This window comes from Oncorhynchus gorbuscha, linkage group LG24 (genome assembly GCF_021184085.1).
Source record: "Oncorhynchus gorbuscha isolate QuinsamMale2020 ecotype Even-year linkage group LG24, OgorEven_v1.0, whole genome shotgun sequence".
NCBI lineage: Eukaryota > Metazoa > Chordata > Actinopteri > Salmoniformes > Salmonidae > Oncorhynchus > Oncorhynchus gorbuscha.
In genome coordinates, this window is record NC_060196.1 from 54,507,936 (window position 1) to 54,522,646 (window position 14,711).

Below are 14,711 nucleotides of genomic sequence, written 5' to 3' on the forward strand. Positions count from 1 at the left end.
GAAACAACTCCTCATTACAAGTCAACATATTGCTTCTGACTCTGTTGATACTCTGACTGTTGTCCTATTGTGTCTGACAACAAACTAACCGGCTTATTTCTCTTATGTGTTCTGACTGTCTTTCTCTGCAGATTGAGATGGCCCAGAAGCTGTTGAACTCTGACCTGGCCGAGCTGATTAACAAGATGAAGCTGGCCCAGCAGTACGTCCTCACCAGTCTGCAGCAGGACTACAAGAAACAGATGCTGACGGCGGCCCACGCCCTGGCCGTAGACGCCAAGAACCTGCTGGACGTCATCGACCAGGCCCGGCTCAAGATGATCCACACCCAGTCCCGAGGGTCACACTAGCCCCCTCCGACTCCTAGCTCCTTGGGCATGGAAGACCTTTGAGGGGAGGGAGAGGGATATAAGAGGGAAGGGGGTCTGGTGCTGTGGAAATGGGGCTGGTTGGTTTCAGCTCCCATAGCAATCATAGACCGCACAATAAGTCACAAGTCAAGACTGCTCAGCTCGCACCTCGATCAGAGCTCCTGCTACTACAGGATAGAGACAGAACTGGTCACTCGACTCAATCGTACCCTTCCACCCCCTTCCTGAAAACTGTTTTATAGGCTTATGTTCTGTCTGTCGCTGCTCTCCAGAATGTTTGGAGGTCAGTTACATACAATCTCTTCTGTTTTATTCGATGTGTCGATTGTTTTATCCAGAGATTAATTTCAGTGTGTTTTTTTTTTTAAATCCAGAGATTAATTTCAGCTCACATCATCAGACGTTCTTCCAGGTGGCTGGTAATAATCACAGATCTGATCTGAATACAATTCCAACTGGAAGATTTGAACCATTGAAGAACTACAAGCTATATTTGATTAACATTTTCTTACGGAGAGATCTCAGTGGTTGGGATGTCTGTGTTTAACACTATTACCTGAGGTGTGCTACAGAATCAAAGCATATTATGACTATGTTTTGGATGCTCATCATGTGTATTTTGTCCATTCTCTGACACACGGACTCGGCACAGTGAATAATAAAATATCACAAAATGAATGATATTTCTTTTTATTAAACACAAATGTCACATGCCACTTTTTAAGTTAACTAATAGTTAATATAGAAAGATATATTTTTAAAGCATTCAGCATTTCTGGGATTTAAATGTTATGAGAGGCTTATTTTCGTCATTGTAAACTTCCAGCACATTTAAGTTCCACAGTGGAGATGAACGATCATGTGATTTGAATCATCTAATAGTTTGGAGGTTAAAACCCCTGTCCCATTGCTACTCATTTCCTTATCAACTGAAACTGTTTTTGTATATTTAACCAAGTCTGGTGTTACACAAACCTTCTTCTGATTTTCTTGGGTTGTTCGTATTCATTAGTGCGCACACCGTAGCAAAACATTTTGCAACGGAAAACAAAAACAAGCATCTCTTATTGGACAACTTCAGGTAGCCCCTCCCTGTTCCAGTACATTTTCTTGTTTGGTGCCAAATGAATATGACCATGGTTTACGCGGATTCTGCCCTTCCTTTTGACCAGGGTTTCTTGACTCGGTCCTGGGGCACCCACCTGGTTGACCATTCAGGTTTTTGCCCAGGCACTACACAGCTTGATGATGAGCTGACCATTCAGGTTTTTGCCCAGGCACTACACAGCGTGATGATGAGTTGACCATTCAGGTTTTTGCCCAGGCACTACACCGCTGATTCCAAACTTGATGATGAGTTGGTTATTGGAATCAGTGGTGTAGTGCAAAAGATCTGAATGTGCACTCAGCCCCAGGATCGAGTTTGGGAAAACCCTGCTTTAGTCCACGTGTCAAACTCATTCCACCAAGGGCTGAGTATCTGCAGGTTTTCGCTCCTCCCTTGAACACTGAACAAAAATATAAACGCAACATGCAACAATTTCAGAGATTTGAACGAGTCAATTTAAATACATTCATTAGGTCCTAATCTATGGATTTCATGACTGGGAATAGTTATACATCTGTTGGCCACAGCTTTAAAAAGGCGTGGATCAGAAAACCAGTCAGTATCTGATGTGACCACTACTTGCCTCCTGCAGCACAACACATCTCCTTCACATAGAGTTGATCAGGTTGTTGATTATGGCTTGTGGAATGTTGTCCCCCACCTCTTCAGTGCTTGTGCAAAGTTACTGGATATTGGCTGGAACTGGAACACGCTATTGTACACATCGATCGAAAACATCCCAAATGTGTGACATGTCTGGTGAGTATGCAGGCCATGGAAGAAATGGGACATGTTCAGCTTACAGGACTTGTGTACAGATCCTTGTGACATGGGACCGTGCATTATCATGCTGAAACTTGAGGTGATGGCGGTGGATGAATGGCACGACAATGGGCCTCGAGATCTTGTCACTGTATGTCAAATTGCCATATCTGTAGTTAATGCTTGCCTGCCCATACCATAACCCCACCGCCACCATGGGGCTCTCTGTTCACAATGTTGACATCAGCAAACCGCTCACCCACACAACGCCATACACACCATCTGCCCGGTAGTTGAAACCAGGATTCATCCATGACGAGCACACTTCTCCAATGTGCTAGTGGCCATCGAAGCTGAGTATTTGTCTGAGTTTGTGAGGCCAGTTGGATGTACTGACAAATTCTCTAAAACAAATTTAAAGGCGGCATATGGTAAAGAAATTAACATTAAATTCTCTGGCAACAACTCTGGTGGACATTCCTTCGGTCAGCATTCCAATTGCACACTCCCTCAAAACTTGACGCATCGTGTTGTGTGACAAAACTGCACATTTTAGTGGCTTTTTGTCCACAGAACAAGTTCTACCTGTTGAATGATCATCCTGTTTAATCAGCTTTGATATGCCACACCTGTCAGGTGGATAGATTATTTTAGCAAAGGACAAATGCTCACTAACAGCGATGTAAATAAATTTGTACACAATATTTGAAACTTTTTGTGCGTATATCAAATTTCTGGGATCTTTTATTTCAGCTTATGGAACCAACACTATTTTTGTTCAGTATACTTCATTGATGAATGAAGGTCACTTATTAGTAAAGAACTCCCCTCAACTGGTTGTCTCGGGTCTTTATTGAAAGGGGAAAAAAAAGTCACTCCATAAACCCATTCATTTATGAGGAATTATGCAACAAGGTCACCAGTTTGAATCCCAATGCGGCCTGTTCTCCAACAAATCATATGTATTATGCATTCTAAATGACTGACTGAACAGATGTGAGTATATAACAGGTGCAGTGGACCAGGTACTGGGGTATAGACCAGGTCACAGGTTCTAGAGCTCTATTCAAATGGAAAGGTTATTTCAGATTGAGCCGACATGCAGCATTTCCTTTACACTTCAATCATGCTGTAAGGATGAACTTCCGCGATGCGGATTGACTTAGAGGTGTTACGGTATTTATAGCCCTAGTCATGTGATCGAGACTATCCAAAAACCACAACGTGATGTAGGTCAAAATCTCACCTTTGCCATCAAGACAAGACCGTACAAAAAGGTTTGAGACAATTTCAATGACAAATAGGATGTCATAATAGCATGATTACTGTTTAGAAAAACCTCTTATATTCATACCTCATTCATAATCTACTATTCCACCCATTGGAGATACATTGTTCACAGATGATCACATTTAATCCAATGTCTTTATCCCATAATGTATTCCAAAGCGCACTTGTACCCAAGGAGTTTAAATGAAACCACATGTTGCCATTTCTGTTTCTTTGATTTTATTATTTACAAAAAAAAGGTTTAGTCGAAAAGACCGAAGCCCATGTCGTCATCCGAACCCTCCTCGGATTCCTCCTTTTTCTCCTCCTTCTTCTCCTCCTTGACTAATACAGGAAAACAAGGTATGGCATCAGTACATGTATAGTGAAATAAATATCCTTACAGTTGTCAAATTAGAACAATAATCACAAATGACTAAACAGACCTTTCTTACCAAAACGTCTGATTCATGACGCGTTCAAAACCAGGAACTCCTGACTTACGAGCGTTCAAAACCAGGAACTCCTGATCTTACGAGCGTTCAAAACCAGGAACTCCTGACTTGAGCGTTCAAAACCAGGAACTCCTGACTTGAGCGTTCAAAACCAGGAACTCCTGACTTACGAGCGTTCAAAACCAGGAACTCCTGACTTACGAGCGTTCAAAACCAGGAACTCCTGACTTACGAGCGTTCAAAACCAGGAACTCCTGACTTACGAGCGTTCAAAACCAGGAACTCCTGACTTACGAGCGTTCAAAACCAGGAACTCCTGACTTACGAGCGTTCAAAACCAGGAACTCCTGACTTACGAGCGTTCAAAACCAGGAACTCCTGACTTACGAGCGTTCAAAACCAGGAACTCCTGACTTACGAGCGTTCAAAACCAGGAACTCCTGACTTACGAGCGTTCAAAACCAGGAACTCCTGACTTACGAGCGTTCAAAACCAGGAACTCCTGACTTACGAGCGGAACTCCTGACAAAACCAGGAACTCCTGACTTACGAAAACCAGGAACTCCTGACTTACGAAAAACCAGGAACTCCTGACTTACGAGCGTTCAAAACCAGGAACTCCTGACTTACGAGCGTTCAAAACCAGGAACTCCTGACTTACGAGCGTTCAAAACCAGGAACTCCTGACTTACGAGCGTTCAAAACCAGGAACTCCTGACTTACGAGCGTTCAAAACCAGGAACTCCTGACGTACGAGCATTCAAAACAAGTTCGGACTGAGGGAAATCGGTTTCAACGGCCATCCAACTCGGAATTCCAATCCAGAAATTCTGGGATCTTTCTAGAGCTCTGACTTGTTGACCTAGTCTTTTTTTAAATCTTGGCGTCTTAAAAGCACCGATTAGGCCAATATATTAAAACGTATCCATTAGTGACAAACTGGCTCAATAAGAGCTGTGGATAAACAGACACTGAGTTTATGAAGCTCAAAGACAGCACATTATGGTTTAGAAACAGACTTGATGATGCAACCCTGGCCCTGATTCAGAGAGGCAGTGGAAACCATACCACTAGGGGGCGCCTAGCAGTCGGACAAAACTAGCATTGTAACAGATTTGGGCAATTTTCTGGATACGATTATGATCAGAGCAAAAAATATATATCAGTGATCGTTAAGTAATTTTCAGGTGCCAGCAAGCATCTCAGCGAGTTTCTAAACCATACTGTCCGAGTCAGTCATGTGCGTGGCTTAATAACTAGACGGGATAGTTTTCCTGTCTGTAAAGAGATGGGCGGACTGCACGTTGATCCTGCTGGTCGGGCTCGGATCATTTCACATACACTTTCTCGCATGTTTTCGGTCTGATCATTTGCCTTCTATGATAAATCACACGGCGAGGACATTTGCTGTCATTGTGCATCACATCTAACAAGTGGGGCGAGGGCATCATATCTAACAAGTGGGGCGAGGGCATCATATCTAACAAGTGGGGCGAGGGCATCATATCTAACAAGTGGGGCGAGGGCATCACATCTAACAAGTGGGGCGAGGGCATCACATCTAACAAGTGGGGCGAGGGCATCATATCTAACAAGTGGGGCGAGGGCATCATATCTAACAAGTGGGGCGAGGGCATCACATCTAACAAGTGGGGCGAGGGCATCACATCTAACAAGTGGGGCGAGGGCATCACATCTAACAAGTGGGGCGAGGGCATCACATCTAACAAGTGGGGCGAGGGCATCACATCTAACAAGTGGGGCGAGGGCATCACATCTAACAAGTGGGGCGAGGGCATCATATCTAAGAAGTGGGGCGAGGGCATCATATCTAACAAGTGGGGCGAGGGCATCACATCTAACAAGTGGGGCGAGGGCATCATATCTAACAAGTGGGGCGAGGGCATCACATCTAACAAGTGGGGCGAGGGCATCATATCTAAGAAGTGGGGCGAGGGCATCATATCTAACAAGTGGGGCGAGGACATCATATCTAACTTCACTGTGGGTGTTACAAGAAGTAAAAGCATGTAGTTTGTTTTTAAAATCAGTGACGGTAATAAGCACTGGCTCACATGGAACCCATGTTACTGTGGCCCTGCAGGTGAAACCCTGGCCTACTGAACAACACAATGGCCCTCTAGGACCGTGGCCCCATGCCCCTGGTAAAGGGGGGTGAAACCCTGGTGTCCTTTAGTTACCTGGTGCGTCTGCTGCAGGGGCGGCGCCTCCAGCAGCAGCAGGAGCAGCTCCACCACCAGCACCCACGTTGCAGATCAGGCTGCCAATGTCCACGCTGGCCAGAGCCTGTAACACAAACAGGATAGGGTCAGACATGATGCTGCCTTTACACATGAATTACTACCATGTCATAGCATCATGGTTTTCCAGACAGCAACTAAGTACTGTCACCATTCGACATTAAACAAGGTTCACACAAAACAGTGAGATGGAAGGTTTTACACCAAAGATATGAAGGAATAAATCAGAAGTTATTTCTCAATGAACTCCTGCATGTGTTTAAGGTGATGGAGAAAAGGGCTTGACTCACCTTGGAGAACAGACTGGGCCAGAAAGGCTCAATAGTCACATTGGCAGCCTTGATGAGAGCCATCAACTTGTCCTCCTGCAAATGATTATATTACATATTACAGACCTCTACTGTAGAAGCATGAAGACAAAACCACTAGCAGTATTACACCCCAAATAATGGGGTGCAAAGGAGCAAAAAAAAACAAATAAATACAGTAGGGAAAGAGGTAGTTGTTTGGGCTAAATTATAGGTGGGCTATGTACAGGTGCAGTAATCTGTGAGCTGCTCTGACAGTTGGTGCTTAAAGCTAGTGAGGGTTAGCCTTGGACCAGGTTAGTAAGTAGTTGGCCAATGCCAAGAAGGGGGGGGGACCCACTGTATGAGTAAGCCAACTTTGATCGCATTCACCAGTTTACTAGGCTAGGAAGAATGTTTCAAATAGTTCCATTTGGCTAGCAATTTTCCATAGATCTGACCATGGCGCCAGGGTTAAACTAGCAGGCTATCGTAGCGATGCATACAGCATCAACACATTGCTGGCTACACAGACTAGAAGACACACATGTCTGTGGCGGTAACTAACGTTAGAGAACTGATAGCATGTTAGTTAGCTAGTGACATTGACGGCTAATTAGCTGTCATTTTGGACAGCTAAGGCGATAATATAGTTGGCGTTGCTTACAATCCCTTCATATTTATTCAGACTCAGCTACACACTACCCCGGAAGTAGACAAGAACCAGCGTACCAAGTAAGGCTGGTTAGCGACACAAGAGGCCGGCCAAGGCACCATTTTAAGCGGGACTTACTGTGACGGTGACTTCATCGTCGTGGAGGATGAGGGCAGAGTAAATACAAGCGAGCTCAGATACAGATGCCATCTTTCTGCGTAGGTTTTAGAGTTTTGGGGTCGGATGCCTAAATTTAGTGGTGCTAGTCGCCGGATTCTGGGCCTTAGCTTCAAGAGAAGAACCAAGCACCTTAGGCACGTTTACTTCCAACTTGGATTTTAGCGGAAAGAGAATGAGAAAGGGCGGGACAAGGGTGTATATACTAAACAACGTCACTTCTATGGGAGGAGTCAATGCAAACGACTACCGACTAAAACATATTTGGATGACTTGAAGAATGAACAAATAAGACCACAAAGCAATTTTTTATTTTTTTTAAATTATACCACAGATGTATCTTCGTTTTACACTTCACATAGGATCAAACCCATTATATATATATATATACTCACAATATTAACAATACTGTATATAACAATATATATATATGCGAGCTGTATCGAATATCTAAATGTATCGTATATGAGAGCCAAAATCGTATGCACTCACTACTGTAAGTCGCTCTGGAGCTTCTGTTAAAGGACTAGAATGGAAATGTAATACAATGTCCTGGTTCAGCAACCAGGAAGTTATTCTACGTGAGAACTGGTTCAGAACAACAACCAGGAAGTTATTCTACATGAGAACTGGTTCAGAACAACAACCAGGAAGTTATTCTACATGAGAACTGGTTCAGAACAACAACCAGGAAGTTATTCTGCATGAGAACTGGTTCAGAACAACAACCAGGAAGTTATTCTACGTGAGAACTGGTTCAGAACAACAACCAGGAAGTTATTCTGCATGAGAACTGGTTCAGAACAACAACCAGGAAGTTATTATACATGAGAACTGGTTCAGGACAGCAACCAGGAAGTTATTCTACATGAGAACTGGTTCAGAACAACAACCAGGAAGTTTTTCTACATGAGAACTGGTTCAGAACAGCAACCAGGAAGTTATTCTACATGAGAACTGGTTCAGAACAGCAACCAGGAAGTTATTCTACATGAGAACTGGTTCAGAACAACAGCCAGGACGTTATTCTACATGAGAACTGGTTCAGAACAGCAACCAGGAAGTTATTCTACATGAGAACTGGTTCAGAACAGCAACCAGGAAGTTATGCTACATGAGAACTGGTTCAGAACAGCAACCAGGAAGTTATTCTACATGAGAACTGGTTCAGAACAGTCTCAGAAGAGTTTAATAAACAAGAAAATAGCATAGATACAAGTATTTGTGATTCAGGTCAAATATCTTATATTTTCAAGCACTGGAGCGATTATGTTTTGTATTTTACTAGTTGCGATTTGTAACTATAACACTCTGTAGCTTCATAAATCATTTTTGTAACCGAATGCCTCTATTCAATCAGATCTCCTTTAGCTGACATCTCCATAGTGGTTGTTTTGGCTGTGTCAGAGGTCGAACTGTGTTAAAGTTGTTCAATCCACAAGCGGCTCCAGGCATTATACCTAAAGCAGACATTGCCATTGGCAGCACGGAGTCACATTTTATACATGGGCTCTATTCAGTCTTTATAGCTGAAGGGTTACAGATTCCCCAATAGAAATGTAAAGGTTATTTCAGATTGAGCCGACATAGGCAGCGTTTACTGTGAATGCAGTCTCTGCTAAAAGCAGGATCATCGCCTTTAAATGTAATTAATGCTGTTAAACTGAAGTTCCATGATGCGGATGATGCCAGGTACCCCAAGTGGGTGGATGTTTCCCTTAAGGACCTATGGGTCTAAAATGAGCAAACTCCACTCAACCAGGACACCGGGCCATGCAAAACGAACTCAACCATTGCTAGCAAAGTTTAGGCCTGCACGGTGTCTTTATTTACAATAATCATTCTGTGCCAACACACATCTAATTGTAAAAAGTGAACATATACCTGTGTATGGGGTCACCCTGATAGTAGGTTTTTATACAGTACCCAAGACCAGTCTTTGAGTAAATCTGAGCATGGGAAAAAGAGCTACTGCTTAAATACTGTAATGCAGGTTTGATTGAATGGATCCCTTAACCTTTATAGTGAAAAGGATGTCCTGTTGTCTGCCTGTCATCCTATACACAGGTATGTGACATCAACCGACACCAGGCAGGGTAAAACTCCAATACCATCGTTTGTGGTTCAGTTCTTTGTTACACGGCCATCATCACCACTACTTTAAAAACTGGTGGATGAAGACACGTCAAACTAATGATCGGGTGTGTTTTTATGATGAAATTCTTGCATCTTATTTTTGCCAGAACATATTTGTACACATTTCAGTCTTGCCTTTTGACAACGATACTAGGCCTACTGCCTTTCTTCAACATATAACTTGACAGCCATAGAGGTTAAACAAAAAATAAAGACACCAGCAGAGATTAACACATATTTATTTCAGTTGTTCATATTCATTAATTTCGAAAACTTGATTCAGAGACACAGTAACCAGCACAGATAGGAAAACGTTGTATTTCTTTCCTATCCAACATAGATCCTGAGGATGAGCAACAAGAACAAACAAAAAAAACCAGCAAAGATGAACCCACATATTGATTTCAGTTGTTCATTCATTCATTTCAAAAACTTCACAGAGTTTCACAGAGACAAAACCAGGCCAGATAAGAGAAAAGACAAGCTGAGCAACATGAAGTTGAGTCCAGAGACTGAAGAACCGTTGACGTTACAGAGGTCAGTCTGACAGCAGCTGACCTGGATCCCCCATAAGGCTCCTGGAATGGTGTTGATGGAGGCGGGTGTTCTACATGACAAGCTGTTGGTACAGGTCTTAGAAATGTACTGGAACCCCACTGGTGACAGACAGTGGAAGATAGATGAACTGGTTAAGATGAACTGGTTAAAGGGCTGGCAAATTGATTGATTGAGTCTATAACTGATAAGAGAAACAGTGAGGTATAATTTATTTTATATACTGACATGACAGAATTATTGACAATACTTATTTCAGTTTTCACTAACCTACATAGGCAAAGTGACTGGTACCCCTGTCCAAAACCCTACCTACAAAGAGATGTATTAATGTATCTATTGATTTACAGAGTATCTGTGCTCTTACAGATTTGGCCGACGGCGGTCATGCAGGTGTCATTTGGGACATAGCAGTTCTCTATGTTCTGGTTGCATTGAGCATTGCTGTGTGTGTCTTCACAGGCATAACACTGCAGTGCCTCCACTGAAACACCACAATGAAACATACAGGACACGTGTAAAACATCACTGAAATTCTTTAGATATTGACAGAACACACAATTCGAACTACACAGAAATCCAGTAATTAGATTACAGTGAAAGTCACGCGCACAACACACATGATTTAGGTAATATACCATGATGATAGATAATTAATTCCAAAATACATACCTGCAACATTCCCAAGCAAAATGGGCATAAGTAACACAAGAATGGTCTTCATGACTGATAATGTGAGTTCTGACGATTTTATCTTGCTGTAATAAAGTTGTCTCGTCTCTGTTGGGGGTTTAAATAGCCAGGTGTGTTTGTGAAAGTCTACAGATTGTTACCAAGCAGAATCCACAACAATATTCAGAACCATTGTGTAACATGAAAGATTTGTGATATCTTGTTTCATTTACTCCCTATAATTACTGTATACCACAGTTACCAACAAACAAAAAAATACTCAAACATCGGAGGCTGCTGAGGGGAGAACGGCTCATAATAATGTCTGGAACGGAGGGGAAACGGAACAGCACCAAACACATGGATCCCATTCCACTCTATCCACTACCATGAGACCAGCCTCCTGTGTAAAGATTAGTGGATGTAGAGTGGCTTCAGTCAAACTGGATGTCACACCTTGGGTTTTATGAGTCTGAAAATAACCAAATTAGCTCATTAAATTAGATAACCAAGTGGTTTCACTCATGGCTGTAAACATCCAGTTTGTGGGGGACTGATTTGGGGAGTTGGTAATTGCTTACCGCCCAAATAGGTCCACAGACGATGCAATCTCAACCACACTGCACACTGCCCTAACCCACCTGGACAAGAGGAATACCTATGTGAGAATGCTGTTCATCGACTACAGCTCGGCATTCAACACCATAGTACCCTCCAAGCTCGTCATCAAGCTCGAGACCCTGGGTCTCGACCCCGCCCTGTGCAACTGGGTACTGGACTTCCTGACGGGCCGCCCCCAGGTGGTGAGGGTAGGCAACAACATCTCCTCCCCGCTGATCCTCAACACGGGGGCCCCACAAGGGTGCGTTCTGAGCCCTCTCCTGTACTCCCTGTTCACCCACGACTGCGTGGCCACGCACGCCTCCAACTCAATCATCAAGTTTGCGGACGACACAACAGTGGTAGGCTTGATTACCAACAACGACGAGACGGCCTACAGGGAGGAGGTGAGGGCCCTTGGAGTGTGGTGTCAGGAAAATAACCTCACACTCAACGTCAACAAAACTAAGGAGATGATTGTGGACTTCAGGAAACAGCAGAGGGAACACCCCCTATCCACATCGATGGAACAGTAGTGGAGAGGGTAGCTAGTTTTAAGTTCCTCGGCATACACATCACAGACAAACTGAATTGGTCCACTCACACTGACAGCGTCGTGAAGAAGGCGCAGCAGCGCCTATTCAACCTCAGGAGGCTGAAAAAATTCGGCTTGTCACCAAAAGCACTCACAAACTTCTACAGATGCACAATCGAGAGCATCCTGGCGGGCTGTATCACCGCCTGGTACGGCAACTGCTCCGCCCTCAACCGTAAGGCTCTCCAGAGGGTAGTGAGGACTGCACAACGCATCACCGGGGGCAAACTACCTGCCCTCCAGGACACCTACACCACCCGTTGTTACAGGAAGGCCATAAAGATCATCAAGGACATCAACCACCCGAACCACTGCCTGTTCACCCCGCTATCATCCAGAAGGCGAGGTCAGTACAGGTGCATCAAAGCTGGGACCGAGAGACTGAAAAACAGCTTCTATCTCAAGGCCATCAGACTGTTAAATAGCCACCACTAACATTGAGTGGCTGCTGCCAACACACTGTCATTGACACTGACCCAACTCCAGCCATTTTAATAATGGGAATTGATGGAAATGATGTAAATATATCACTAGCCACTTTAAACAATGCTACCTTATATAATGTTACTTACCCTACATTATTAATCTCATATGCATATGTATATACTGTACTCTACAACATCGACTGCATCCTTATGTAACACATGTATCACTAGCCACTTTAACTATGCCACTTTGTTTACTTTGTCTACACACTCATCTCATATGTATATACTGTACTCGATACCATCTACTGTATGCTGCTCTGTACCATCACTCATTCATATATCCTTATGTACATGTTCCTTATCCCCTTACACTGTGTATAAGACAGTAGTTTTGGAATTGTTAGTTAGATTACTTGTTGGTTATCACTGCATTGTCGGAACTAGAAGCACAAGCATTTCGCTACACTCGCATTAACATCTGCTAACCATGTGTATGTGACAAATAAAATTTGATTTGATTTTGATTAGGTAGGGGTGTGTTCTCTTGTGGCAGTGGGCTTTAGCTTTAGTTATGTTAATTAAGGCTATACATTAGAGTGCATTAGGTTTGTGTGGGTGTTGTCTGTGATTGATGTCTTTTTAGATCATATGATGTAATGTTGGGTAGAACCTGACCCAGGAGTCATGACTTATATCAGATCTGTGATTAGGGACTGATTCCAATAGAATGGTATTTGTACTTACAATATTATTTTACATATTAACATATGTAACATATAATATTATTAGATTATATTTGTAATCTCATTGAAGATCTTTTGCCATGGTAGCCACAGAAGCCCAGCGGCGCTGTCAGACCGTGGCCGCTGGGACCTTGGGTGTTGTGGGGGACCTTCCTCTGGGGTCGAGGCTCCCTTTCCTCTGTAGGTATAACAGTGAAATACAAGCCCTTAACCAACAATGCAGTTTATAAAAATACTAGGCTTCAGCTAGAAGTCAAGACATACCACCCCATATTTACAAAGGGGTCGAGAGAGGGCCTGTCTTGTCTTAACGTAACAGCCAATCAACAATGCTTATGCAGATTTAATCCTTGCACAATCTTCTGGGGGTGATCTACTGTATCCCGTAAGTGAAAAGACTGTTCAAAGAAGTACCTCCCCTAGACCCATTTTTATCCAAGTTACCCACTCCTATCCATTAGGATAAGTGGTTTGTTCCATTCTGGTTAATAGAGAACTATTTAGGATTAAGACTTGTCAATTGCTCACTGGCAGATCTGAGTTCCTAACATAAGCTTAACTGACCACCGTGTGATTGAATGTACATGTGATGATGTAATGAACAACAGACATTTTCCATCACCGATGAAACTTGGTAGAAACTGTTGTCTGCAGCATCAGCGGATAGTAATATTATATGTTACAAATGTTAATGTGTAAAATAATCTTCTTCTAAGCACAAATACCATTCTATAGAAATCAGTCCCTAATCACCGATCCGATATATGTGGTCATGACTCCCGGGTCAGGTTCTACCCGACATTACATCATATGATCTAAACAGACATCAATCAAAGACAACACCCACACAAACCTAATGAACTCTATTGTATAGTCTTAATTAACATAACTAAAGCCCACAGCCTCAAGAGAACACACCCCTACCTAATTACCAACCCGCCAAATCAGTCCCCCACAAACCAGATGTGTACAACCATGAGTGAAACCCCTTGGTTATCTAATTTAATTAGCAAATTTGGTTACTTCTGGCGTAACGTTCCCACAATTTTAGAGATCGTTCCCTTAAGAGTTTCATTGGGCTATTATTAACTAAAGTTTTCATAGCAATGTTCCAATGACCATATCACCTCCACCCTACCTGACACCCTAGACCCACTCCAATTTGCTTACCGCCCAAATAGGTCCACAGACGATGCAATCTTAACCACACTGCACACTGCCCTAACCCATCTGGACAAGAGGAATACCTATGTGAGAATACCTATGTGAGAATGTGCCCTCCAAGCTCGTCATCAAGCTCGAGATCCTGGGTCTCGACCCCGCCTGTGCAACTGGGTACTGGACTTCCTGACGGACCGCCCCCAGGTGGTGAGGGTAGGCAACAACATCTCCACCCCGCTGATCCTCAACACTGGGGCCCCACAAGGGTGAGTTCTGAGCCCTCTCCTGTACTCCCTGTTCACCCACGACTGCGTGGCCACGCACGCCTCCAACTCAATCATCAAGTTTGCGGACGACACAACAGTGGTAGGCTTGATTACCAACAACGACGAGACGGCCTACAGGGAGGAGGTGAGGGCCCTCGGAGTGTGGTGTCAGGAAAATAACCTCACACTCAACGTCAACAAAACTAAGGA

General features: G+C 43.4%; 3 protein-coding genes across 15 annotated transcripts in view; 1 reads left to right on the forward strand and 2 right to left on the reverse strand.

Annotated features, from left to right (window-relative positions):
- LOC124012359 (focal adhesion kinase 1-like) overlaps window positions 1-3,074 on the forward strand; it is a 220,413-nt gene extending 217,339 nt beyond the window's left edge. For 12 of the 13 annotated variants that reach the window (XM_046325898.1, XM_046325899.1, XM_046325896.1 and 9 more), the window contains one exon: window positions 132-3,074. In XM_046325898.1, the coding sequence (XP_046181854.1) occupies window positions 132-350 (219 nt within the window). In that variant the 3' untranslated portion in view covers window positions 351-3,074. The remainder of the gene's footprint in view (window positions 1-131) is intronic. The other variant, XR_006834715.1, reaches the window with a different exon arrangement.
- A 653-nt stretch (window positions 3,075-3,727) lies between these two features.
- On the reverse strand, window positions 3,728-7,530 carry LOC124012360 (60S acidic ribosomal protein P1-like). The gene is made up of 4 exons (XM_046325902.1): window positions 7,307-7,530; window positions 6,517-6,591; window positions 6,167-6,272; window positions 3,728-3,855 (listed from the first exon to the last, which is right to left on the reverse strand). Exons 1-4 carry the CDS (start codon window positions 7,376-7,378, stop codon window positions 3,773-3,775), a joined length of 336 nt encoding a protein of 111 aa, XP_046181858.1. The 5' UTR covers window positions 7,379-7,530; the 3' UTR covers window positions 3,728-3,772.
- A 2,173-nt stretch (window positions 7,531-9,703) lies between these two features.
- LOC124012104 (prostate stem cell antigen-like) lies at window positions 9,704-11,018 on the reverse strand. The gene is made up of 3 exons (XM_046325524.1): window positions 10,709-11,018; window positions 10,404-10,520; window positions 9,704-10,137 (listed from the first exon to the last, which is right to left on the reverse strand). Exons 1-3 carry the CDS (start codon window positions 10,758-10,760, stop codon window positions 9,926-9,928), a joined length of 381 nt encoding a protein of 126 aa, XP_046181480.1. The 5' UTR covers window positions 10,761-11,018; the 3' UTR covers window positions 9,704-9,925.
- Window positions 11,019-14,711: the final 3,693 nt, after the last annotated feature.

Excerpts from the sequence above, each read along its gene's own strand:
- LOC124012360 (XM_046325902.1), bottom strand. The coding sequence starts at position 7,378 with ATGGCATCTGTATCTGAGCTCGCTTGTATTTACTCTGCCCTCATCCTC. Across the intron at positions 6,273-6,516 it reads GGCCCAGTCTGTTCTCCAAG|GCTCTGGCCAGCGTGGACAT; the intron begins GTGAGTCAAGCC and ends TTTGTGTTACAG. Across the intron at positions 3,856-6,166 it reads CCCTGCAGCAGACGCACCAG|TCAAGGAGGAGAAGAAGGAG; the intron begins GTAACTAAAGGA and ends TTCCTGTATTAG.
- LOC124012104 (XM_046325524.1), bottom strand. The coding sequence starts at position 10,760 with ATGAAGACCATTCTTGTGTTACTTATGCCCATTTTGCTTGGGAATGTT. Across the intron at positions 10,521-10,708 it reads TTTGCTTGGGAATGTTGCAG|TGGAGGCACTGCAGTGTTAT; the intron begins GTATGTATTTTG and ends GTGGTGTTTCAG. Across the intron at positions 10,138-10,403 it reads GACCGCCGTCGGCCAAATCT|TGGGGTTCCAGTACATTTCT; the intron begins GTAAGAGCACAG and ends GTCTGTCACCAG.